General features: G+C 42.4%; 1 protein-coding gene across 1 annotated transcript in view; it reads left to right on the forward strand.

Moving 5' to 3' along the window:
- Positions 1-27,500, forward strand: part of LOC119910833 (formin-1-like) — a 57,749-nt gene that overhangs the window by 4,837 nt on the left and 25,412 nt on the right. The window contains exons 4-11 of the mRNA XM_038729627.1: positions 2,087-3,197; positions 3,230-3,604; positions 10,093-10,256; positions 15,165-15,285; positions 16,784-16,845; positions 18,493-19,184; positions 21,874-22,015; positions 26,561-26,648. Coding sequence (XP_038585555.1) covers positions 2,087-3,197; positions 3,230-3,604; positions 10,093-10,256; positions 15,165-15,285; positions 16,784-16,845; positions 18,493-19,184; positions 21,874-22,015; positions 26,561-26,648 — 2,755 coding nt within the window. The remainder of the gene's footprint in view (positions 1-2,086; positions 3,198-3,229; positions 3,605-10,092; positions 10,257-15,164; positions 15,286-16,783; positions 16,846-18,492; positions 19,185-21,873; positions 22,016-26,560; positions 26,649-27,500) is intronic.

The following is a 27,500-nucleotide window of genomic DNA, read 5'->3' on the forward strand; positions in this document are numbered from 1 at the left end:
ATGCTGTGCCCTAACACCTTCTCCCTGAGTTCTTTATTACCCTTCTTTCTACCAAATTCAATTAAAGGGTTTGTTCTTCCTTTCTTATGAGCTCTTAATTTCTTTACTGCCCAACAGCCTGTTGAAACAAGCATGCCAATGATAACATGCACGTTGTAATAGATAGATAGATAGATAGATAGATAGATAGATAGATAGAAGTAATTACACAACCAGCGTTTGTGAAAGCTGCATAGCATCATGGATACATAGCCTATTTATGATTTTATTAGTAAAAGTCAATAAGCACGCATCGTCACTACAGGAGTATAGGCCTCTCTGGGTCTAGATATTGGCCATAAGGTGGCTCATTTTGTCTATAAGTTAAGCCAAGCTCTGTTATTCCAACTCCTTAATAACCCTAATTTCCCTGCATAACTTTTCCACCAAATTCTACAAAAATCTCTATATAAGCGTTATATAACTATCTATATAACGTATTTTTCTTCCCTCTTTTAAACGTTTTTGTCTGTAATCTAAATCTATCATGATTTCCACAGTATGTAAAGAAGGACATTCATAATGTCCTTGGTGGAGATGAATATATTAGAAAGTTGAATTAGTATTAGTGTAAGAGTGATGCACATGTTAGCCACTAGATGTCTCTGTTTAGTAAGAATAGACGCCACCTCGGGCCTTCGCAGAGCAGTAACTTTCACATACACTTATTTCTCTGTTTATACAACAGAATGCTAATATTAGCTTGGAAATACTACTAATACTGCGACAGTTAAAAACAATTAATTTTCCCTCTCTGTTCGCTGCACCGACTGAGATCCATCACATGGCCTACCTGCGAGCAGCAGCTGCACCGACTCAAAGTGTGGGATGTGGATAAATGCTAAAGAACCAATCAAAGAGATGTGAGCCGGCGCTGAGTTTCCCTATTGGACCACGCTCCTGTCTGTCACGGTGGACGAACCGAGTGAAGCAGCGGTGAGCACTGGCTGGCTGCAGTAAAGAGATGTGAATATAAATGTTTACTATGCCACTAAATCGTGTAAGTAACTGTTTTATCTTTTGCGAAGTGCTGTTGTGCTTTTACCTGCTGCAGGTGCAATTGACTCTAACGTACTTTCAGCTTCTAATTAATGCATGACATCAAACTGAAGCTGATACGAGGCTAATGCGGAGTTTTATGCGTTCAGTTTGAATTTCTAACACATTAAGCTAAACACTATTCGATTTGAGTTGTAGTGGACAGCAGTAAAGTAACCCGCAGGATAGTGTAATTGTGCTGCCATCTTAAATCTCACAATTGCGTGTTGCAAGGTGACAGTAACCCACGGGATTATGTTATGATGTAAACAGTTAAGAGATGTTGCGCAATGCTGAGGGAATCCATCGAAGCACATGTAAAATATGTGCTTGTTTTGCTTGTAAACATTGCAGATGGCAGCCATAGCATTCGCTTCTGCATGTGTCGTCACCTTGGTTGACACTCTCAGGTTTTATGCGGCAGCTTGTGAAATGTTGATGAAATGCGGCTTAGAAATGTCTATCAGTTATCAACTCATATATTAATACAAAAAAAAGAGGTGCATTTAGAGAAAACTGGTTTAGGAAGGTAAGTGTATAATATAATTACTAGTTTAATTACAACTTATTTAGTTTTTTTTATAAATAAATTGATTTAACAGAAATATGGTAGACCCACTGTTGTGCAAAACTGGATTCAAATAGTCTGTAGTGCCCTAGCTGTGAGAGAATGTCTATTCTACTCATACTATATGGAAACATTATATTTTATCTAAAGCTTGATTTCACACAAGAATATAAGTAGTTTGGCATCAGCAGTGCATAAAAGTCATTAGTGGGACTAACATGTTAGTGGAGGTTTATCTTTATTTATAGCTGTGTGCTGCTTTCTCTCTGACAGTATCTGGACTGGCCAGGTGATGAATAGGCAGAGATCCTCCTCTGCAGTCCGAGCCCAATAACTCTGTATGGGGGCTGACCACTTACTCAGAGTGCTTGAATGATTAACATGGCACCCATAATGGAGGGCACACACACTGTGTTGCTCCTATATTCACCCATCCGTGAGCTAAGCAACATCAGCCTGTATTTCCCCAAGAGGCGGGCCCCGAGTTTCAAGTACAAGAGCCGCGCCCCTCATTCAGAAAGGGCCGGCAATGATCATGACTGGGGAAAAGAGGATCTCGCAGTGTCCGAACAAAGAGGCCAGTATTCCGGCTCCTCAGGCGAACTCCTCAACTGCCAGCAGGCAACAAAGGAAGCAGTTGCAGAGCTCTGCTGGCTGGCGGCGGAGCACCACCAGTTGCTGGCGGATCTCTTATCGCTCTGTAGGGTTTGCGCCAACAAAGTCAGGATGGGTAACCAGGATGGAAAACTCCAGGATTACATGGAGGGTCAGGAAGTTCACCTTGGAGGTCAGGTTCTCAGCAGCAGCAACTATTCACTTACTGTGCCTCCAGAGCCAAAGAGAGCTACATCCAAGAGCAAAAAGCTGAAGAAGTTGGGAGGCAAGAAGCTTGACAGTGCTGAGGATTTCCTGCACGGTAAGATGAAGAGGAAAGTTACAAGTGGATCTTCATCTATTGAGGGTCCTGATCACAACAGTGTGTCCATGTCTTCATCCTCAGTAGTGAAGCAGATCCCAGGTATCCCGGATTCTGTCCACGCGTCTGACAGCCCTTTCACCGGCTCTTATGTCAGTGCAGTCAGTAATCCCATCCTGCCCATGGAGGAACCGTTCCAGAGCGCTCGCGAGGGTTGGGACTTCATGGACGACAACCAGACATTTGACCCTGACATTGATTTCTGTAACGACTTCTCAGAGTATGATGGTGAGCTGGGTTATGAGTCCTCATTTTGCAGCCTGATGGAGGGTCTGACCAGACGGGAAAGTGGCAGCAACCTTCGACCAATTAAGAAGATAGATTACTTGGCTGAGACATTATCCGAGAATGCATCAACAGTCAAGTCGGCTCAGCAGCTGTACAGGGAAATCAAACAGAGTAACACAGGGGTGAGGGTGGTGGCCAAAGTCCAAGATGTGGAAGGGAGAGTGCAACATGTCAGCCATACAAGCCCAGACGCGACAGGGCCAGCCGTGCTACATCCGGGGACTAGCAGCTGCCAGCAGGAGCATGGAAAGTGGAGAAGACCAAACAAAGACCACATGCTGGGAGTCAGTAAAGAGAAGACATGTAACAAGCTTTCTGAGGGGCTACGGTTGCCCTATGCCATACCGCCGAACCTTATCCCAAATCCCACACAAAAAGCCCCACTTCCCCTTCTCTTGCTGACGTCTTCAACGCATCTTTCCCTGCCTCCAACAGTCTCCAGAGCATGTCCCCAGTCCTGTCCCCTCTGTCCTCCAAGCATGCAAGCCCACAGCTCAACCACCGCATTGTACTGCTCTCAGATCAGGATGTGGACCACGAACAAGACAACTCCAGTAACGCCGGTGAGCCCAAAATCCTCACAGAGGTCATGGACAAGAATGGCAACAAGCGGACTGTCACTCATCTGGATCTGAACCTCAGCAGGCGGCCGAGCAACTCCAAGTGGAACTCCTCCAGCAACTCCACAACAACAGGTGAGATGTTTGAACACATGGATTCATGTTCAAACTCCCTGCCTTGATGTAAATGTTGACACCAGTGCTTTTATCATCTTAGTAGCATGAAATGGTTGTCAAAATATACCCTTGATCTGGCATTGCTGTTGCTGGAAGAAAAAGATTCCTTGAGAGAGAGATTAAAGTGTGTGTGTGTGTGTGTGTGTGTGTGTGTGTGTGTGTGTGTGTCAGACTTACTGTCTGAGGTTGTTGTTGAAATGCTCCAGTAATTACTCTGCAGCATTGTAACTGACAAACATTTTCCACAAAGAAAGTTTTACTTTGTCACTCCAGCTGTTATCTAATAAACTAGCTAGACCAGTAAATAAGCATTGTTTTCCAAAATGTCTCCGTAGACTGCTGTGTACTTGGCTGAGTGTGACCACAAATTAAAAACTACCCAGCAGAGTTGTGCAAGGGGCAAGCAGGGCCTGAGAATAGTTCCCCTGATGATCCATTTTAACTCTCTCAGCGCCACTGGGAAGGCAGAGATTAGTGGGAGTGTCCCAGATCAAAGGCTCAAAGTTGACACAGGGTTCGACCTGACCAGGGTTCTCGTGAGCACAGTGTTAACTGAAGCATTGCCAATTTGGACTTTGAGGGATCTGCTGTCCCTCCCCTAAACCCACATCCTATCCACTTCACAGGAAAATGACAAAGGATCAGGGACCCAACGGGAACAGGGGCTAAGGAAGAAAGGATTAGGATTTCCCTATTTGCAGAACTCTTTTCATAATCTGCAGTATTGTATTTTATGCTTACAATGACTAAATGTTTTTTATCACCTGCAACATAATAATGTTGCAAGCATAGTTCAGAGTTTATCAGTATAACTTTTCATTAATGACCATTGGTCACTTTGGCTCGGCTTACAGTCACTAGTCTCACCACCCAGGCCACTCTGTGACCTTTAGTTCTTTGATCAGCAGGAGAGGTTCCTGTGTTAAAGTGTACACACCTTCACTAGAATCCCTCCAAACTGCACACTCCAATGATGTTGTTGCTGTTGGGCTGATGATTTGAAGGAAGTCTCATTATTATTGCATTAGCTACCACTGTAATGTGGTCAATCATCCCTTTCTGTCAGTGTAACACAATCTTTGCTTTAATCTGCAGCAGCAAACATATGGCCTCCCACTGATAATGCAATTCACCAAGAGACCATGTGTGATGGTTGGACTTTTCTAAATCACAGTGTAGACAGTTTTACCTGTAATTTAGGAACTCTGCTGCCTTTTAGGAGGAAGCACCAGAGTATTTAAGTTGTTACATCATAGACCAGTTCAACCAATACAACAAGCAATGCTCAGCTCAGCAACAGCCAGAGGGAGAAGGAGAGCCGAGCTGTGTGGAGCTAGGCTAACTGGTGGATAGGGGAATGAATAGTCTGGCTTCACTCATTTAGACATGATTTGGATCAATTCCCACTGTGACACTGTCCCTCTGTGTCCTTGCCTAGGCATGCACAGACACCACACACATTACATCATTACACACACACACACACACACACACACACACACACACACACACACTTCACATTGTCTACCGTTAGACTCCACTCCCTCTTTTTTTTTTTTTTTTTTTTTTTTTATTAAATCCAATATTTTATTTTTAATTTCCTGATCTTGTGCCTGGGCAAATATCCCAAGTCCTTGTCAGATGTAACTGTGTGATATTATAACCCATAAGCTGTCTGTATGAACTGCTGACAGAGCAACATACACTTGTCATTGTTGTCAACATCATGCTAACCAAATGCTTTGTGCTGCGCAGCCTTCACAATGAAGGCTCAAACCTTTAATCTTAAAAAAAAAAATCCTTCTATTATGCTGCATCTTAGCTGTTTACTATAACTCCCTTGTGTTGCTTGATAATTGAATACACTTCATGTTAACACAGATAAATGAACATCACAGGGTCCAGCCAAAAGGACTAAGTGGGTCAGTGTGAAGCCCGGCCACAAAATGTCGAACTAATTATGATCCAGACTCTTTAATCTGTGCTCTCTTATTGAAGCTCAGTGCTTATTAATGAGTGTGATTATTATGCAGATGGGAATGGAAACAAATTTTATTTTTTGCTTCATGTGCTAATGCTCTTGTACCGCAATCTGTGTAGTAGAAAGGTGTGCATGTGATTGTTTTTATATGCTTACACAATATCTATGTAATGTTCTGTATGCCGATTCGTTTCTCTCTATGTTAGCGCTTGTGTTACGTGTTCTTTACACTATCAGCTTTTTGATGAGAACAGTTCACAGAAACACAATTTCACACAAGTCAAGAAACTTGAAACCTGCAATTAGATTAGATTTTTTTAATCTTAAACAAGCTACATACACACACATTATCACCTTTTAAGTGGACAAGGGAAACGTGTTATCAAACAGTTTCCTATTTACAGATCTAGCAGATACATGACAACACTAGCAGTCTTCACCAGCTCCTGAGGGAAGTATCTGGCTCTTTAGCTGCTACATGCTCCACACTATTAAGCAGCTAGCTGATAATTTTGTATGTCTGTCTGTTGGTGCTGTGCAGGTTGTGGCGTCAGTTTTTAGAGCTTTTTCGTTGGTCTTGACTGAAAACGATGACAAGAACGATGAGAGTGAACAAAAGCAGTAAAGTTGAAGGCCAGAAAACTACAACAACGAGCAAAAATACACTCTAAAACTCGTAGAGCTGAAGGCAACTGCAGTATCTGTGGGTTCTTCACTAAAAAATACCTTTTTACATTACCATTATAAACAATACTGATTATAGCAGCTTTAAAAGTCACTTTGCAGGCCAATCACCCATTAGTGTCTCTCTCTCTTGCTCTCTTTTTATCCAACCTCCGTCAGTTCCCTAGTTATTTTATTGACATATGGCAAGCTATACCATAATCAGATTAGCCAATACATTCCAGCAAGGTCATATGAAACTGATCAGTGCAGAGCAAGAGTGTATCACACTACACTCCCTGCTAACTGCCATTCACCACAAAGTGCCCTGCCATGCAACATTGTTCTACCCAGTGTTGACAGGGGTCAGCACTATTTGGATAATTAAGTGAATTCTGCCAAAACAGGCTAAGAGGGCTTCTCTGTCAGTCTGTCTCACATGGTTGGTCCAAGCTGCATACTTCCTACGGAGAAACAGGGCACAAAGGTCCTTTTCATATAACGTGTAACTTGTTTTTTTTTAATAAATTACTGCTACACTATGGCATATTTTAGCTATGTTCCATCTCATGCTTTTCAGTATGAGCAGCTTCAAAAGGCTTTACCTCAATGTCCCGCTATTTTAAACATACACTCACGAGGACTGAAGCGAACATAACCAAATTTCGTGTCTCCTAGTCAATGGCCTGCCAGGCCCAATGAAAGCACTCTTCCCTCTTCCTCGGTTCTGTTTATACCCATCAGCCTCCAGAACTGCATTTCAAATGAGTAATGATGACTCTGTGAGCATCATGTCATGCTACATTACTGCTCTGGCCCTCAGCACCACAGCACTCTTCCGTGAATTTAGACTTGTAGCTACCCTTTACATGGACCTAAGCAATGACAGCCAAACCAGTCACTCAATCAGCCAACCTGACAGCGGTGCACAGCCAGCAAGCCTGCGTGGAGAAACTGCTGTGACAGGCGTAAAAGAAACCAGGGTGATTTATAAATCCTGCATTTTTTTTGTGATTTATAAATCTATGATCCTCCTTCCTGGCTAAACGTGATGGAGGGGGGATGGAGGCTGCCAGATGCACTCAGCATGCCACATGGCCCAGTTCTTTTACTTTGAATGATGAGGTTATAGATTTGTAGTGGATAAAACGGGGCACAATGGGCAAAGCTGTTCCATCTGTAATATGAATGAGAAAATGTAGTATGGGAAGAGATAGACTAGTGTGAAGGCTCTGTCTTTATAGATATTCATATAGATAATTCTGCCTTATCCGGCCTGCAGTGTTTCCTTATTAATATCAAAGAAATGATTGGGTTCACTAATTCCTTCTTAGAAACTAAACAAGACAGTCAGTGCCTTTTTAAAGGTTTGAAGAATAACTTTGTGGTGTCTGATTTGTTGTGTACATCCTCCACAAAGCTTTCTCTGACCACTGGGGAAGTGATTACCAGCCAACAGAGTGACAGGTGGATTAATCCATCTACACTGACAACCGCCACCTGTCAGGATCACCCATTAGATGGCTTCTGAGCCTCCCCAAACACAGATACTGATAAAATGATGATGCTTACGTTGGCACAGAAACACCCAGTGTCATCAGTTATGGACACTGTGATTCTGCTTTTAGAGCAGCAGGGGGGAATTAAATGGCGATAAGTGCACTGTTTTCCCCAGGACTAGTGAGCTTAACTTACTGTGTGTGTGTGTGCATGCAAGAGTGACAAATGAAAACAAATGCAGTACCTTCATTACCCAGTGCATCTAAGTTTTGCTTCTCTATATCAGTTTACTGTCATTACATTGCAGTGCTGTGCATTATTTTACTGGGTCTTATTTCATAGCACACAGCAGTGACATCAGAGATTCACTGCAGTGTGTTTGACCACAGGAAGGCAGATGTTTCCTCTCCCTGTCCAGATGGTGGCAGTGTGTTCCACCTTGTACATATTGATTAGGTGACTGGCAGGCTGTCAATCTGGGGCGCAAAGGCAACCATGCACAAGCAAGCCCTTAAGGTTGTTTAACTGTAAATAGTAATGTTTTGAGAGTCATGAGGGAACTTCATGACTCTCAAAACATTAGCAAACATATATCAATAGGTGTTCATTGTTAGCTTATTTCTAATATATTCAATCATTTAGTTAGAACCAGTAACTGCGGAGAAAGCTGTTTCTGATCAGTAGTTTCTTTCCTTGGCCAGGACTGGGCTTTACTCTGCATTTGGAAGTGGGCCAGGCCACAGTCAGCAGTTCCCACTGCGGGACCATGCGGCGCAGCATTATCATAATGAAAAGTTATTAATCAAATCTTAAGTCCCAGATAACTGTAGCGACTGCAGGCATTTCTGCTGTCTCCTAATAACTGATTGTGGTAGAATACTGAAGCAGAATTTCAATGCTTCCATTTTTTAATGAAGCCCCCCAGATAGTTTTGTGTGTGTGTGTGTGTGTGTGTGTGTGTGTGGGCTTTCATAACTGAATTTAAAGGATTTGGCTGAGACTCAGACTCTGGGGAGCTGGGGTCTTTAGAAGTGGCTGCAGGGCAGCAAAAGAGTAATACCATATGTATGTCTTCAAGGATACTCATTACAATCGAAGGTTATGTGATATATTAGCAGCTTATTGAACAGGAAGTTAAGTGATTTTCTCAGTTTCCAGCTCACAATTGAGCCAGGTCAAGGTGTTGTCTTACCGGCAGAAGAAAAAAAAAAAACACCCTCCCAGCCCCCTTCACTCGTACAATGTTCCTCTCTCCACCTCCTTTTCCTCCTTCTTATTCTTTCACCTCTCTGTCCCTGCCCCAAATCTCTTAACTTGTACTTTTCCTCCCTTCTACTTGCTTGACTGACTCTCCTGAGACAGTTAATGCATGCATCAAGGCAAGATATATCATCTTCCTGTGCTCTGTGCCTAGTGAGGCACTAGGCCAGTTCCTGAAGTTAATACCATGTGATTTGTTGAGGGCATTACACACAAGGAAGGTTGTGCAGGCTGAGGCTGTTTCTGCAGTGTGTCACTGAGCACTAAATATTAAAGGCCAGATGCTCTGAAATGCACAGAATGAATCCGCCCTTCCCAACATACTGCAGCAAAAATAGCACAGAGTGAGGAATTTTTATTGAAAAAAAAACAACTTTTACCTTGTTTTGTTTTAGCTGTGTTTCCACAGCAGTCTTCATCATTACAGCCCACTCATAACTCTCTGTGTGACTGTCTGGTCAGAAGAGGGCAGTGTTTCCCAATCTAAATGAAGGAGTCCTGTATTTTCACTCCTTCAGGGCCTTTGGATGACTAAACACAGTTGCTCACACAAATCACACACACCTGACTTTATTATAGTACAGTGGGAGGGCTGAGCAACGCTGTGGCCCGGCTGTGTTACCGTGAACATGTCTTCAATGCAAATTAATACAAGACACTGGTATTTGTTTTTGAGGCCAGTGCTTTGCAGCCCTTTTTCTTTATTTGATCAGTGTGGCTTTTTTCTGGTGTTGACGATGAGAAGAGGACCGGCTAAGTGCAGATAAAAATAGCTGTGCGCCCTCGAGCCTGCAGCAGAACAGGGGTCTCTCTCTGCCTGTTTGATGCTAAAAGATTCTGATGCCTGCTTTCTACCCCGTTCCATCTTTTATTACCTGGGCAGGTTACACAGGAAAACAACATGCCTCTGTCAGTGCTACTTATTTGGGCTTGTCACACATGATCACACCTGTTATGCTGTTGTGTTTTTATCCATGCCTTGCAACACATACAAGAGCCTTAATTACCCTGTGGTCATGTGTTTGTTTGTGTGTCTCTGTAGAGGATTCCCTCATGCGTCAGGATGACATTTGGATGCTGGATGGTGATGATCCACAGCCCCTTTCCTGCGTTCCACGCCCTGATCACCTCGACTTCCTACGCATCACACCGCCCGAGGATGACATCATCGGGGACACACCCTACTGTCCCAAGCTGGAGTGCACGGTGAGGGCCCCTAACACATGAGCAGCACAAACACAACAGCAGAATTTGCTGGAATGCATATTTTCACACCCATAGCACTCCTTTTTTCCACCTCATGGGACTGGTAGGGATTTCTCTCCACTCAGGCATTTAATCACCTGATCAAGAATTCTTAGAAATGGATTAACAGGTCATGGATTCTAATCTGTAGACTGGGGTCTTAAGCCAAAACTGACTGATCATTCCAATCAAATCTCTTTCGTTCAGAGCAAAGACCATCTCTCCTTCTCTTGTAGCATTTTTTAAACCTAAATTTCAACGGCGCAGGCTGTTAGGAATAATTAGTATAATTGATCTCTCCTGTTATTGAGCAACACAAGATACTTTGTTTGCCGCAGAGCATGTGACTGATGTAATCCTACTGCACAGTCTTTGTGTCTTCTAAAAATAAGCCTGCAGCAAACAATGTATTGTTTGTTTCAAGGTGTTTGTGGGCTTTAATAATGCTAATCACTAGTGCCAATAAAGAACTTCTCTGCATTTCTAAATCATCTAATAGAATGTGAAAAACTGTTCCATCACTTAGTCTTTCCAGATTCCATCATGCTGTCTGGCAAAGGCATATCCTTGTGGCAGATGTGGCAGATTACCTGGGTGAGGTTTACGGGGCGTAGTGTATCAAAGCAAAGTGTTGTTTTTCCAAGACACAATAACTGCCCTGACTGTGAGCATAACAAGTTAACATACCAGCACAAAGGCCACGCTGTACAGAATTAGGCACTCTGTATTGTTGAGAAAGTGACAACCATCTCACATACTGGACTCCAGCACGGCTTTATCATCACCGTCATCCATTATCATTAGAAAAAAAAACACACCTCTATTGTACATGATGTATTCTAAGTGTGTTGTAACATGGAATGCAGAAGGTTGTGATGATGACACAATCAAAGCCTGTGGGCTAGACTTGATATTTTTTACATCTGTAATGTTAACATGATCTGCAACTTGTAAATTAATTTCACTTCTTCTATTTTTGAGTTCATATGTGTCAGACCTGTGTTCATATCACAGTTTAGTTGATCAGAGGGGCCTCTTCTAGTACATTTACAGTGTGTGTATGAAATACCATTGTTCTTGCATAACTTAATTCCTCTGCCACAGAAGCCTCCTTTCTATTCTATTTGAGAGGGGGGAGGGAAAGTAAGCACCTGTCCTAGGAAAATGCAATTATTAATATTTTTTTTCACATAGGTTTCTATTGGTAAGACATTTCCAACAATTCATTATAGTGACAAATAAATACTTCATTCATGCAGTTCTTTTGCTGGGTTCATTACTTCCATATGCAATGTCACCACCACCACCGTCTTAAAAAATGTCCATTTCTTCTATTTTCTTCCTGTTGTGTTTCTTGTACCATCCTGTTTTTCACCAGGAAGATTTCTTAATGGGAAAAAAACAATCAATTACCAGTCATTGATCCTGTGTCGGGGGAGACAATAGCATTAAAAATGCTTCATTTATGGCAGTCAAACTGGATTAAATTGGACATCTGAAAAGCTCTTTTTAAACAGTCTTCCAGAAGTTTGCCCTTTGGTAGATTCAGCTTAGACAGTGCTCAACCAGGCAGTCTGAAGGAGTGCATTCAAGGAGAGTGAACATTGGTTGCTAAGGGCAACCACAGTTTGAAGAATGCTGTGTTTTCCTAACCACTTTCTTGACATTTATACAAAAACCTGTGACAGGTAAAATTGAGTATAAGCTATAAAACAAAACAGAGGTTGTTTCTCTCTGTTTTATTTTTTCATAAAAACTATTTAGGTAATCCCCTTTCCCTGTTGATAGCTTGTAAACTTTAGCTAAGTTTAGCTTAGCTTGCAAACTTTCCAAAATTTTTCCCCTTAGTGTCCCCAAATCAAACTTACAGTTTGAATCAAAACTGTCGGTGCTCATACAGACTAAAGGTAAGTGAATCAAAAGCCCTTTTCTGTCTTGTGCTCCTGAGCTGCTTATAACCTTATATACAGTCTATGCTTATAACACATGTTAGCATGTTAGCTAGAGCTGGCTATGGCCTGGCTGACTAATCACTTAAGTAAGCCCTGTATTGCAGCAGCTCACCGCAATGCTGGGTTAATGGACCTCTGCAGGTTTCCACCTGACCACAGCCTGACTCCTCCTCTGTGTTTACGCGGCAGCCATTTTACGGATGTGAGCAGAGGTAATCAGACACCTGCGGTGCCGGGCTCTGCAGGTCCCCTCCCAGGAAGGGAGGTACCTGAAGGGAGGCGTCTCCAGACTGGGTAGACCAGTGAGACACCCCCAACCTGAGGTATTTCTTTCTCACACAGCAGCACACAGGGTTTTCCTGTTAACTGAGAGACAACTTAAGGAAGACAGACCCAAACTAGAAGAACAGTTTAATCATGGACTACAGACTGTATGCCAGCACATAAAGAAGGATAACCTACAACTTTATGGATAATACCGCTTAACTTGTCGGAACAGTTGGAAATACTTTGGTGAAAGGCAGGTGAACTCTGCTCTCCCAGGGAGATTATAGTGGGCCATGCTTCCAGCCGCTGAACAGCTTGACTTCACTTCCACCGTCATGGGAATCTTGCTACAACAGAGAAAAATTAACTGTACTATAATTTACAACATAAAGTCAGTAGTAGTCTTGATGTGATATTATAAAAGTCTACTATTTGCAACCTGTTTGTGTGTCACGAAAGAGGAACACAGGATAGTGTTGTTAGAATTGGCATCCATCTGGAGAAGGAAAAGAGAGCTGGGGAGATTTGTCCATACAAAGGCCTTTTGTTCTGGCGGTATAGGTGGAATAACAGCAGCTTGGATAACTGAAGGTGGGGAGATGAACCTTTTGTGACATTTTCACTGAACACTAGCTGCTACCTGTTTTGCTTTGCCTCTCTTTGCTCTCAGTTGGTGTGACACTTTGAACAATTATGGACAGTAATAATTCAGATGAACTGGGGAAGCAGCCCCCTGGTTCCATCAAGAATGTCTTCAGCAGTTTTTTCAGCCGGGATATATCTGCCTCCTCAGTCACGGACTCGGCTATACTGACGTCTTTCAAGGAGCTACCAGATGTGGAGGATCTTCTTCCTGAAGGTGGTCAAACTATTAACAGTGAGAACAAACTTCAAGGGAGGAAAGATATGCATCAGGATAATATGACTGCTTTGGGGCAGTGGGATGAATCATCGGAAACCCACAAGGAGTCGGATAACCAAGTAAAAACAGCAGCTGGAGCCTCGGTTGACCCAGATGTGGTCCAGGTCACAAGAGTAGAAACGTATAGTGACACAGAAAATGAGTATGAGGAGGCGGCCACAATAGCACTGGTCTGTCAGAGAAGATTACCAGGACCAGTAGGCCTTCTCTCCTGATGAGGACAATTATACAGGAGACCATGTTGATGGAGATAAGCTAAAAGATTCCAGTAAGGCTGAGGCAGAGTACCAAATGCCTGTGTTTAGAACACACAACCTTAAGGAGAAATCCCGCATAGAAGCTATTCTATATTCAGACAGACTCACCAGCAGAAAAATCTAGGACGGCACTTATCTCTTCAGTTTCCAAACACGACATGGCTGTAGTCCTAAAGAGAACACCACCACATTGTCTGTGGATGTAGAAACATGTGCTTCTAGTGAGAAAAGTAGTGACAATGTGGGAATGGATGAAGAAAAGTATGCTGGCATAGATTGCTCTCTGCCCACTTCTTCCATCATCTCCGGACATCTGGATTTGGAGGCTGCCGGTCAAAATGCTGCTATAGCCTTTCCTTTGAAGCATACAGGGCACCGAGATAGTACACAGAAGGAGGAGACATGTGAGGAAAGGGCTGAGACTGATGAGGGGACTGAGGAATCTTATTCCAGCCAGGTGTCCTCCTCTGTTCCATCCAGCCCCAAGACTCCTGAAGTTGCAGTCCAAGCTGGTATCACAAATTACGCTATAGGGTTTAAAAAACCCACGCCATTGTCCACAAAGACACCAGAGAGAAACACACCACCTCCAGTTTCATCTATTTCCCCCTCCTCTACCTCCTCCACCTCATCCCCATCCAGGGGCACGTCACTCTCTTCGCCTCCTTCCTTCCAAATGCCGGCTCTCTTCAGTGGGTTACGGGTGCTGAAGAAAGGAGCAGTAGGAGATGACAGGGAGACGATGTCAGAGATCAAGCAGAGAGAGAAGGATGCTGACCTGGCCCTGCTCAGCCTGAAGAAGACGGTAAACAAAGCCAAGCTCTTCCCTGAGCAGAAGACAGCCACTCCAGTCAAAAAACATGCTGAGCCTAAAACCATTGCAGAAACTAAAAGCACTGTAATGGGACAGCTCAGTCAGCTGCTCAACCTAGACAACCAGGATGAGACCAAAAAGGATGCTGATCCTGAACACAGCAAAAAAGAAAGTGGAGAAGAAGTTGTGGGGGAGACAATTCCAGGCCCAGGAACCCTCACATCCCCACCAGAAAAAAAGAAAACCTCAGACCTGGCCTATGAAACCTTCAGGAACATCTTTGGCCCCAAAACTGTCAAAATAGAAAAAACAGAAAAGGTGGACCTGGAGGCAGTGAAAAAGAAGATCAAGAATGACAAGGAAAACCTGCGGTCTATTTTTGAGAGAACCTCCAAATCCCCTGGCAAAGAACTCAAAAGTCCCACAGAGGCTAATGTATGAAAAATAATAATAATAATAATCTTTATTTGTAGAGCACTTTTCAAAAACAAGTTAAAAAAGTGCTTTAACAAGTGTAAAGACAATAATACCCAAGTGACAATAATACAAAAACAATACAAGATAAAGCATATATGATTTTGTAAGTGCTACGTGCAAAGATAGGGGGAGATGATGTATCATTGCTATGACGTTTTTGCATGTTTTTCCTCCCCACAGACGGAGGTCACGTCGCCTACAGACAGTGAGGACCGGACTCCAGGGCGTCTGCAGGCTGTGTGGCCCCCCCCCAAACCTAAAGATGAGGAAGAAAAGGTGGGACTCAAATACACCGAAGCAGGTAAGAACCTCAAGCTTGTTGCTTTAGACACTGTTGTCTGTCATCTAAGACCAGGAATGCTGACAGAGGATCATGCCAGTCAAGCTTACACAGACACACCTCACGCTGATGGGCTTTGTGGATAAGGGCCGTTGCTGATATCATGGTATTTATATCCTGGTATTTTGGAATGGATCTCTTATAAAAACACTGAAACAAAAGTAGAGCCACCACACGTCCCTCTAAGACTCTGAGGCAAATAAAGCAGAGCTAGCCAAGTATCAGCAGCAGGGTGTAAGACATCCTTTAAATCCATTTAAGAACACAGTGAGGCTGTGTCTGCACCTTAATGCTCCTGTTTGTGTGGTTGCTGTTTCGTAGCTCCACAGGATAGCACGTGTGGATGTTAGAGAGGTGAAAACATTTAATGGAATTCTGGGCAGCAGGAATACGAGGTATTTGGCCCACCTCGTAATCCAAAGATGTAATGACAAACAGATAGGTTTAAAGCACACACAGCTCTCCATGGGCTGATTGAACTGCAAAGTATAAAAGCCATTTCATGTTCTGGGTACAATGAAATTGTGTTAACTAAAAGCGTACCGTGCACAGCAACAGCTGTTGGGATGTTCTGTGTGGTGCCGCTTCATCCCTGAGATTAGAATAAGACCAGCAATTGTGGATTATTCTAGTGATTTGTGCTCCACGATCGGGCTTTGCGCTTGTCAAAGAGAACAGTGTGTGGAATTTGAGAAGCAGAGCAAAAGTCTAAACCAACACATTTATATCATATCATATTTTAATTCCCGCACTTTTATGGTACTGATTAAATGGTGTCAATAATGACTAAGTACAATTACAGTAGTTATCATAAGTTTTAACAATGTTACTTATTCCAACAAAGTGCTTAGGTGTGGGTCTATAGAAAGTCTGCTACGTCCCAAACAGGATCAACGTCTTTATGTGGTCTTGATTTTAGTCGTAATTCTAAATAGAAATTAGGACTCACAAATGCAAAAATGAGCCCCCAACTCAGCCTAGTCTTTAGGTAAATTGAAATGAAAGTTTGCCATCAGGTGACAAGACTTTGTGTAACTTGGTACGGTAGGATACCAATGGGTGATCTTTTTTTACTTTCACACGTCATGTTTATTAATACCAATAGATCAGCATTTTGCCTAACATTTCTGACAGTAGCATAGTTTAAAACTGGTTAGTTGAGTTTTAAATATGGTCCTTTTATAGTGTAAGTGACCCACCCATCTGTAGAATTATACCACTAAATGCCAGTACATCTGGTTGGGTTGTCTTGTCTTGCAGATTAGCTTGATAGTGATTTAACATGCTAATCTGTCTTCAGGAAAAATCACAGCTCTAAACCTATAAATCTTTTTGTCTTAGTCTGTAGAGCATAACAATATGCTGTGATTGTTGAACTGATAGCCTTCAGCATATATTTATTTGATCAGACTGCCAGCAGAATGAGTCATACAGGTGTTCGTGTTCTGCCTCCTTACAGAGCACCAGGCCGCCCTCTTGCAGCTGAAGAGAGAGTGCAAGGAAGAGGTGGAGAGGATGCATGTAAGTTATCACATGACTTTTGCAGACATGTTAAAACACTGCCCAAGCAAGGCAGCCTATAGCACCCTTCAACAACAAGGCAATTCAAAGTGCTTAGAAAGTTACAATATTAAACAGAAATCTGTTTTGTCCTACAGTTGACTCTCCTGAACACAAGATGGCACTAAGCAAGCATGAAATGTTCAAGCGCAGCAGTTGAACTGGTGTAACTCCACTCAGTATTTACTTGCATCACTAGATGTTGCATGTTTTACAGTTGCCCAGTATTTTGTATAAATTTTCTTTTGAATGGAAATTGACCAACCTGTCAGGTTAAGTTTTTTTTGTTTTTTTTAAAGTTGTTGTTTTTTTCTTTCCCGGTGAAACAGTATAGATGGGTTCAAATAGAAAAAGAATTAATCTGACTCAGATTTCTGTTGTCGAATGTGTGTCCTTATATTAGAGATATTGTATATGGAATTTGTTTGCAAGCTTCCAGAGCTCAGATGACGCATATAACAAATATATTCATTTATTTAAAACAAAACATAATCAAATTAAAACCAGTGTATGATCATTTAGTTAGTAAACTATTAAAATCTTAAAACATTGAATTATAAAATACTTTTTTTATAATCAATGAATGTCCTGATTATTGTCTCCTAATGTGACCTTTACCACTTTTATACAAAAAGTGAAACTGAACTTCATAATTTTAGTGATTCAAAACAGAGGCAAAATCTTACAGAACATGTTATGTTTCACTCAGTGTCAATTAAAAAAGATCTACAAGAGCGTGCTACCAAACCAGAAGTTCATGTTTTTGTATATAATAATGTAACTTCTAAATGTTAAGTCCTTGCCGCACACAGAAATCTGTGATGGACATCTCTCTTTCTTCAATATGGTGGCTCTCGAAATTAATTTTAAAGGTGACTGTTTCGTTCATCGAAAGCAGAGATTAGGAACAGTGTTTCCCTGTTGTTTTTGTTATCCATCTGTAAACTCAATTAGGACTCGTGCTGCATACCTTTGGAAAACCAAAAGAACATACTGTAGTTTGGCCATGATACATAATTTGTACCACTGATAAATTGTTTTATGGACCATTTCCTTAAGAAGTCTGACCACAGAATTAGTTTCTCAGCCTGTCTGCATAAAGCCTTTAATTTGACGTCAACCTTTAAAGCACTGATGCAGACACTGACAAACATGTACCACAGTCAGCCCACAAGAAAGGGTGGGAACGTGCCTAATTTTATTTCTAAACTGAGAGAAGTTAACAAGGAACATCTGTAAGATTTATTACAAAACAATTTCCTTTCTGTATCAAATCAATACTTCGCTTTGGCTGGATTGTTCTTCATTGTTTGAAATGTCAAATGAAAAATTGGACTTACCAGATTGTCACTGTGAGAGTCAGATATTAACCTCAGACTGGGGAAATGTAATAGCAGTGAAGTTAAAAACAAAGCTAAACATTTATTTTTGTTATTGCTCAACAATGACTCAAATTCATGTAGGTACACTGGAATAAATATACACTTAAAAGTAAGTTAATTTAAGGAAAACACAACACTACTATGGTTTTATTATATTACATTGATAGAAAATTTTTTAATACTGTAGATTTGTTTTGTCTTGAAATTCTGCTCTTGCTCTTCACAGTCTGACTTTGAGCTGCAGATCTTCCAGCTGCGAGGTGAGCATGCTGTCTCAATATCACACCTGGAAGGAGTCATTGCCAAGATGCAAAGAGACAGGGCCTACAATACACATCAGGAGCGAGGTGAGGTCTGCGATGCTGCTGTGTCCACTGCAGATGACCCGATTCCCAAGACCTGCCGCACCGTGGTTATCCAGACAGACAGGGAGACCTTCATCAAGAGCCCTGAAGGTGACGGCAGCGGGCTTGCTCAAAGCCCCAACCAGAATGTGCCGAAAAAACTCATCTTGGACTCTATCGGACTAAATCTAAAAGCTGAAACAGCCCCAGGTCCTCCTGGACCGCCGCCTCCTCCCCCTCTCCCACCAGGCCTCTCTGGACCACCACCACCACCACCACCACCTCCTCCTCCTCCTTTGCCAAACAACATGGGAGCACCGCCACCACCCCCACAACCACCTCCTCTTCCTGGAGGTGGTCCACCGCCCCCACCACCACCGCCTCCCCCTCCTGGCCTACCTGGAGCTGGTCCACCTCCTCCTCCTCCCCCTCCTCCAGGCTGTGGCCCTCCCCCTCCTCCCCCTATGGGGGGCTTTAGCCAGAAGGTGGATAAGGCCCCACGGAAACCTGCCATTGAGCCGGCCTGTCCCATGAAGCCTCTATACTGGACCAGGATACAGATACAGGACAATAAGTATGAATTACTATGTATTACTCATTACAGTTGATTACAACTTGGGTCTAATTTTCAATGTTTTGGCCATCATTTCATTTTGTAATAATAACATTATACTCAGCAAGTTAATTGCCGAAATCTGGGAATGATGCTACATTGCTATGAAGAAGTACAACCTGGCAAGAAACACGAGCACTCAGATGAATGTTTCTTGTTCCATTGGACTTCGATATAGCAATGTTGCCCTTTTCCCAGATATCAGAAATTACTTTGGTGAGTACCATCTTATTATCACTGATAGAAATGATGGCAAAACACAATCATTAGTAGCACACAATGTCTGTGAAGGTTCTCAGTCATCCAGCTAATATGTAACAAGAAATTGCAGGTTTTAGGTTTTAGGTCATTCAGAAACATGTATCTTTTATGTTTTGTCATTATGTTAAAAAAGAAATACTAATGGCTGATAAATCATTGTATAGATATTTTTAGCTTCCAGATATTTAGAATATCAGATTCAATAATCCAGTATCTGTCAGCCTATATTAAAGATCCACACTAGGACAACTATCACTATTAAAATATTCAGAATGCACATGTCATGTGACTTGTTTACATTTGATTGGATGATTAACGTTTCAGTGCGTTTGGTCTCATCTTGATTTTAGTGATTGTTTTGGGGGATTACTGCAGAATGCCTGCAATGAGGTTCTGAAAGCAGGGGGTGGGACGAAGATTTCCAATACTTGAAGTTGCAAGAGTAAAACTGTTATCCCAGGGCTAATGAAGCTTCATTGGCCCTGGTGTTTTGGGGTCTTAGTTTAGCTCTGAACACTCCTCTTCAGAGAGATATCATAGATGCGGTTGCTGTACCAGAAACTCTGTAATTGTAAGTGGATTATCCAGCCCATTTGCAGTGGCTGTGGTTGTTGCCTCTGAGTGCCAGGCTTCCAGCTTTATGGCCTTGTATTTCCATGGCTGGATTAGTGGGGGAAGCTGAATTGTGGTTTGCACTCTCTCCCTGGTCCTGGCCAGCGCTGGAGGACTGTCTGACTACACTACAGCAGTTTCATGTCAGCTATAAATTTAACTGTAAAGGGCTAAGTTAAGGGGCATTAAATGGGTCAAATGTTTAACTATAGCTGGATCAGCTGTGTGATCTCTGTTAATGGTGTGAGGTTCTGAGTTATGAGGGGGAACAGTGTAAGGTTTGAAATGATGCCAGGTGTCTCAATGTAAGCTGAAACACAAAGTACAGTTGGCAACATGCGGGACTGACTTTCTGGGTAAAAAGGAAAGGCTTTAAGGGGATTCAGATTCAATCCTAGTCATAGTCTGGTCAATTAGACAGATATCTTGCATGGAAGTATTTCTTGGGGTTTGGATGTAATTTTCTGTTCCGAGCTAAATTCCTGCACAGTCTTTTTTCAGAGTCGGAGGCTGTTCACTGGACTTATTTTCCTCAGTCTCTCAGAAATGAGTACAAAATCAAAGGCGGATTTTGGGACAGTATCATTATGTCCTCAACAGAAAACCTCTTGGCTGCCCCAGATAAATACACTCACCACTGCAAAAGGAAGCCAACTGCATGCAGAAACAATTGAACTTACTCGACCCAAACTGAGTCACTGGCAATGCAGTTGATTGTTCTGGTATTTAAGCCATGATAAGCCTGCCAGCACTTGTGTTTGTGTGTTGTGTCCAGGTTCTCTTTCTCATTGTAAATGGGCCTTGACTTGGGGAGATTGACCTACCAGTCTCATGAGCTCACAGATGAACACGGCAATGTGATGTAGAAGGTGGTGTATTATAGATGTCATCACTCCAACACATTTCTTTTAAAATAAGTGTATTTCTTAGTAAGACTGTAGATTATGCTCTTCATGTCCATTTGATTAACAGACATGGGGAGGAAAAGCAGAGACAAATGTGTTGTTTTAGCGAACAGAAAAGTAGATGTGTTGGTAACAGCAGATTGCTTTGCTCCTGAACATCCTCTTGACTTTAGACACCTCTTGTTCTTATTTTCTGCCTCTGTTTGTTTTTTCCCATGTTACTCAGCAACTTCTGGAACACAACACTGCCTCCTTTATTCTTCTTCATTTGCTGGAAATGGTCCCTTTATTATAGAAACAAGCTTGTCTTAAACTTTTGTTATTTTTATCACCTAGCTCATAAACACTGCTTTTTAAAGTTAAGATTGCGGCCAAGTTTTTGCCAGACAGCGAAATGGAAAAAGAAAAACAGTGGGCAAGTTGAATAAACATCAAATAAGCTTCCACAAATAGAACACACAATTTGTTTAGCTCAAGGGAAATAACCTACATGTTTCTGTCACTGTGACTGTGTTCACATATTTAGCACCGTATAACTTCAGTTTTTATGCATATACAGTATCTCTCAGAAGTGAGTACACTCCTCAAATTTGTAAATATTTCATTATATCTTTTCATGTGACAACACTGAAGAAATTAAACTTTGCTATAATGTAAAGTAGTGAGTGTACAGCTTGTATAACAGTGTAAATTTGCTGTCCCCTCAAAATAACACATCACACACCCATTAATGTCTAGTGAGTCCACCCTTAAGTGGACATTAACTAGACATTAGACCGCTGTGGGCTGGACTCACTTTTGTGAGATACTGTATTAAAGCTTAAAATGCATAAAATTAATCACAGACTAAAATCTTAACTTCTTTTTTCCAGCAACAACACACTCTGGGGTTCTCTGGAGGAACCAAACCTCGTCAACGCCAATGAGTTTGAGGACCTTTTCTCCAAAGCCACACTACAGCCGAAGAAAAAACCCCTGTCGGACACCTATGAGAAGAAAGCCAAAACTAAGAAGGTAAATTCAGTTGCTCCCTCCTCAGTTTGGGTTATATCTTCTTATTATCTCAGTTTTTCCTTGACATTGTTTGTGTGGAAAGCGTTTTTTTTGGATTTCAATCTCGCAGCAGCCACCTGAGGGCGTTGTTGGCATTGCTTTTGTTCTGGTGTCATGTTCAATCATAAATCAAAGAAACAAATAACAAAAGGTAAGCTGGGGAGAAATGGATTGTGACTCTCATCAGGTCTTCCTCAAGACTGTTGTCTGCAGGTGCCAGGTCCTGCACTGGGCCAACATTGGGCTATCAGTTTATGAGTTCACTCGTTTGTTTTTTCTGGACATGCCAAGCTTACTATGCAATATCTGTGCAAGTCAAGTTAAAGTTTAAGATGAAACAAGTTGACAGAAATAAGAAAACATCTGCTTTGTGCCAGATTGATTTACCCCCCACACCACCACCACCACCAACAAAGACACACTTGTTGATGGCCTTGTCAAATGCTGCAACTCTGCACTTCTGCTGCAGCCAGTGCCGCGTCAGCATCCTAGCTGCCTTGCAGTCCTCGCTGTGGCGTCCAAGCAGTTAAAAATCGGCCACTGCCCCAGACGGGCCCCTCTAAATCCATACACATCCCCTATTCTGATCAATTTGTCGAGGCTCCACTCTGCTCCAGAGGGCCTGTGTGTGTGTGTGTGTGTGTGTGTGTGTGTGTGTGTGTGTGTGTTCTTCTGTCCCTGATCTCCATCCTTAGGTCTCTTGATTCAGTCTGGTCACTCTAAAGCAGCAAACTGTCCAACATTTGATCCAACTCAGACAGCCACATCCAGACACAAATCCTGCCAACTGTCTCCTGTCTGGGCTTACATCAGCCTTGAAGAGGTTTGACCCCACTAATGGAAACACTGTTGAAACAAATTCATATCAATCAAAAAACTCCATGTCCAACATGTTTGTTTTTTTTAGTTTTGTTTTCTTACAGCATTTAAGAGAAGGACCTTTATGGTTGGAGTTGATATCTATGTTTAGACATTTTGTCCCCAGCACTGATTATACAGGAGTCTTATATGTAATATAATGGTCTGTGTTTAGAGCCAGCAAGAGCATTCAGAGTCCAACTCTACGATTAAAGAGGGAAAGTGAATACGTGAAGGCATGGTTGTTTTCAGCCCGCTTAGAAGTCCAGCTCACTGGAAAGGTCGTCAAAATAAAAGAAACTTGTTTACGTGATCATTTTTTATCTCTGAAAGTTTATACTCTAAGTTAAAGAGAGAGAAATCATTTGAGCGAGAAATCATCTGAATCACCAGCCGATGATGGCTTCCAAGAAGTTCAGCTGGTTAACGGGTGGGAAAGGAAGAAAGGGGGGCAAAGCACGAAGAGAAACAGATTTTGTTTCGGGGGAAGGGTGGGTAGGAAGGGATAAGAGCGGGGATGAAGACTAGGTGCTACTGAGTTAAGGAGGAAAGGATCATAAAGATGGACTGAATGAGCGGAGTAAAAAAGTGGATAAAGACAAATAGGATAGGGAAAATGGGGAGGGTGTGTAGGCAAAAAGTCAGCCACCAAGCAGAGAACGGAGCTCATATTTATCAAACTGCAAAAAGTAAACTAAATTGAAAGATGAAATCTCTCACTTTTACTTAAATTCACAAATTCTCTTATTTGCAATCCCTTTTTATCTCATTGGATGCTACTTGTTAATTAATTTCAAGAGTTAATAAAAACAAGAATAAAGAATGAATTTCATATGAAATAATTTAAGAATTACGATTTGAAGATTTTACACACTTGAACTTAAAAAATATATATAATTTTACAGGGCTTTGCCTTTTGTCTGATTGCTTACTTCTCTCTAAGCATACATGTAATTAACCACATGGTCACTTTAATGCTCTTCCTACTCTTCGCTGTCTCTGCCAGCACACTCCGAGTCTGCACAGAACTCACATTTAATGTTGCCAGTGAGTCTGTGTAAGGGGAAAGTGTGTTTCAATTACCATGTTTGTTTGTTTCTGTGTGTGTTTGTGCATGCGCCGGCATATGTTTGTTTCTGTGTGTGCGTGCGTCAAACGCTTGAGTGCACGTGTGTGATGACGGCACATCCTCGCGAGCCGTTATGCACTTGCTCAGAAAGTGTTGCCAGATCATGCTAACACCATAGCCCCGGGGGCCTCTGTGCGGCGAGTGGAGATGAGTGGGAGGGAATGGAATGTGTGTGTACATTATGCATATGAGCCACTTCCCCCCGCTTTCCAACAACTCCACACGGCAAAAGTTGAAACTTGGGGGATTGCAGCCGATGCCTACATGAGTGAGTTAATCTATATCATGTGTGCCATAGAAAAATCAAAGCTTTGTTTACTCTGGAGCCCTTCTTTCTCTCAATGATTAGCATATCAAAGCAGAGGAGATGACATGGAAGAGAGCTCTCCCACCCGAGCAGACCAGAGGAGACCGGACCGGACCGGACCAGGGGTATAATTGCAGGCATGTGGCTCCACTCCACTGGCTAGAGGAGGCAATGGAGACAGGGCACCTATAGGCGTGGGGGAGCGGAGAGGATGCGCATGTCGGTGCATTCTTGATTGAGGAATTAGGAGGAGGGGGAGAGATGGATGAAGGTGAAGAAGTCAATCAAGTTATATATGCTGTTTGTATGTCAGTAAACACAAACGGCAATTTCTTGTACCCACTTACATCAAACATGAATCAAGTTTATACATACCAGATCTCCTTAAACAAACAGCAGATTTAACCAGTCTTTGGAATAACTTATGAGCAATCATAGTGCGTTTATTAAAGACATATTTGAAGCTCTGGCTATGACGTGGGAGAGTGGGTGTAAGACATAACACCGCTGGGTGAGACTGGGGTTGTTGAGTGTATTGTAGGTGGTTATTGATGGGAAGTCTTGATCCAGTTGTTATTGTAACATCTGCCTGGGTGATTCCAGACAGATAGTCAGTCAGACAGACAGTCACCACAGAGCAGGCTGGCTGCTCAGCCGTGGCTATGTAAACTATCCATTTGGCTCTGAACCTGCATCACCCTGCCTACCTCGCCGAACATCAGCCACCTGCTTCAGCTCAAATGGCTGACACTCCCAGTGTCTTCTTCCATCATTTTGTTTATTTTCCTAAGCTGCTTGCTTTTTCTCCCTCTTCTTCTCCTCTTTCCTTTGACCTGTCTGCGTTATTCAAGTGCCCACTGCAGTTTCACATGGAAGCTTCAGAGTGCCTTGACTTCACTTTTTGTCCACCGGAGGGAGACGTCGGCCATTGACGTCTACCTGTCTCAGCATCAGCATCAAGCGGCTCCCTCCGCTTGTCCAAGCTGTTTGCGCCTCTGAAGCCAAGCATCCAGCATCGGTTGTCTTTTCTCATTAACGTAACTGTTTTGGCTAATTGGCGAGTTCTGCAGCCACAGTGAGCGGGAAGGGTTCCTGGGCTGCTTTTAGTGTGGCCCGTCCAAAGTGGTTAATTAGAGGTGTTGGGAAAGCCTGGTACTCAGCCGTCTCAAGTCCTTAGAGTGGGAGATCCCCAGTGATCCAGGTAATAGAGCTGGAAGCAGCATGGCACCCACTAACGCCCTGTAATGCAATACCCACTTCTAAGGCTTCTGCTCTCCAGCTCCTACTGGACAGCCCAGTAGCCGACAACGCCATAATACCTAATGAAGAAGCCTGACACATTAACTTTTAGAGCGGGGCTTTGCCTTGCCAAAACTCTCTCTGGCTTTACGGCTAATTCAGTCATAAGTAATTGTGACCATGTGTAGGCACAAATAAAAATCCTGTGAATTTATAGTTTGTTATAAAAGCCCTGCTTTTCTTTGCCTTGCTCTTCTAGACTGTCCTTTTATGGTGCCACTTTTGCCTTTGTACTTTCACTGCGACTTGATATTTTTTGATTATATCTCACACATGTTCTTCAGTAAACTGGAGGAGGTGCTTTTCTGTTTAACTTTGCTCCCTCATTGATGTAACTTGACAAAGTGTGTCCCAAAGTGTGTGTGTGTGTGTGTGTCTTTTGTGTGTGTGTGTGTGTGTGTGCGCGCCGTTGTTTGCATCATGATGATGGGTTCTGACAATGTGTGATGATTTGTGTATTTGTTTGGGTCAATCCAAATGATTTCCAGGCTGCTTAGCCTAACTGGGACTTCATGAGCTCTGTCTCGCTCATCATCTATCATCCGCTTCCACAGCCGGGGGAGTGATTTTTACCCAGCCTCTCATCACAGAAATTAACTTTTTATTCACCATCTGTTCCTCAATTTGTTTTATGTCAGTGTTTGAATAATAGAATTGATGATAAACTTGGGTGTGAAGAAGTCTAGGGTATAATTTGAATTAAAGGTATGAAGTCGTTTTAGATAAATGTACAGAAATTATGTTGTGTCATTCTTTAATTAACATGAGAAAATATAAGTATAAAATTCATTTAACATAAGACAGTTAGTCAATTTAAGCCTGATTAACTGAAATATATGCTGTGGTTTTTACACTGAATCCCACTACTACTCTTGCAGCAATAACAATTAACAATATGTTTATGTTTTTTCAGATCATCAAGCTGCTGGATGGGAAGCGTTCACAAGCAGTGGGCATCCTCATATCGAGCCTGCATCTGGAGATGAAGGACATTCAGCAAGGTGAGAAATATGTTCCGTTCAATGTGTCTAGAAGCCTGTGCACACTAAGATATTTAAATCTCTTTCAGGGAAGAGGTTCTTATTTAGATTCGACAGTAATAAGATCAATTTACAGTCCCGTGTTTGCAAGAAATTGTGGATGACTTCTGATGAAATGTAGATTAAGTTATTTTAAGAGATGAGATAGCAAGCCCTGCAGCGGAGAATAATTTCTGACCTCTTGACAGCTACTAATTTGTAACTAGAGACTTTTGGGATTTATATGTGTTTATAAGTGGATTTTTCCAGTCACCAAGGGGGGAAAGAAAATGTCTCAATTTGTCAAAATGTGAGACAGCTACACTGGGATGAAAGGAGCCTTTCACTTTTTCTGTCAGGCTGCTTAAAATCCTTCCTGCACTGGTAAAAATTAAATTCCCATCTCTTTCATTTGAAGAGCTGCATGGATTCATTAATCTTTGGTTGATCTGTGGAAAATGCAGGCGTGTGTGTGTGTGTGTGTGTGTGTGTGTGTGTGTGTGTGTGTGTATGTTGGGGACAGCGTAGATGGGCCAGGAATTGGTCCTGTCCTGGGACTGTGGCGGAGAGAGCCTGCCGCCTGCTAGTCTGAGCATGCGGCCAGCAGATCTGTTTATTGTAGCCAGTGACGGTTTCCACAAGCCTAATGGGACTGACACCCCACTAATGATCTAAGCATGTACAAAACCACCTTCTACACTTAGCAGACACTGTGCTACCACATAAAACCACCTCAAACACAAACCAAACAGCACATAACACCAGGACGCCCATTTTGTTTAGATTTTCCCCTTTCCCTTCAATCCTTTTCCAGTGTCAGTTTGTAGAGGTGGT

This window comes from Micropterus salmoides, unplaced genomic scaffold (assembly GCF_014851395.1).
Source record: "Micropterus salmoides isolate LMB-PRFRI ecotype aquatic unplaced genomic scaffold, ASM1485139v1 Ms_hic_scaffold_19, whole genome shotgun sequence".
Taxonomy (NCBI): Eukaryota; Metazoa; Chordata; class Actinopteri; order Centrarchiformes; family Centrarchidae; genus Micropterus; species Micropterus salmoides.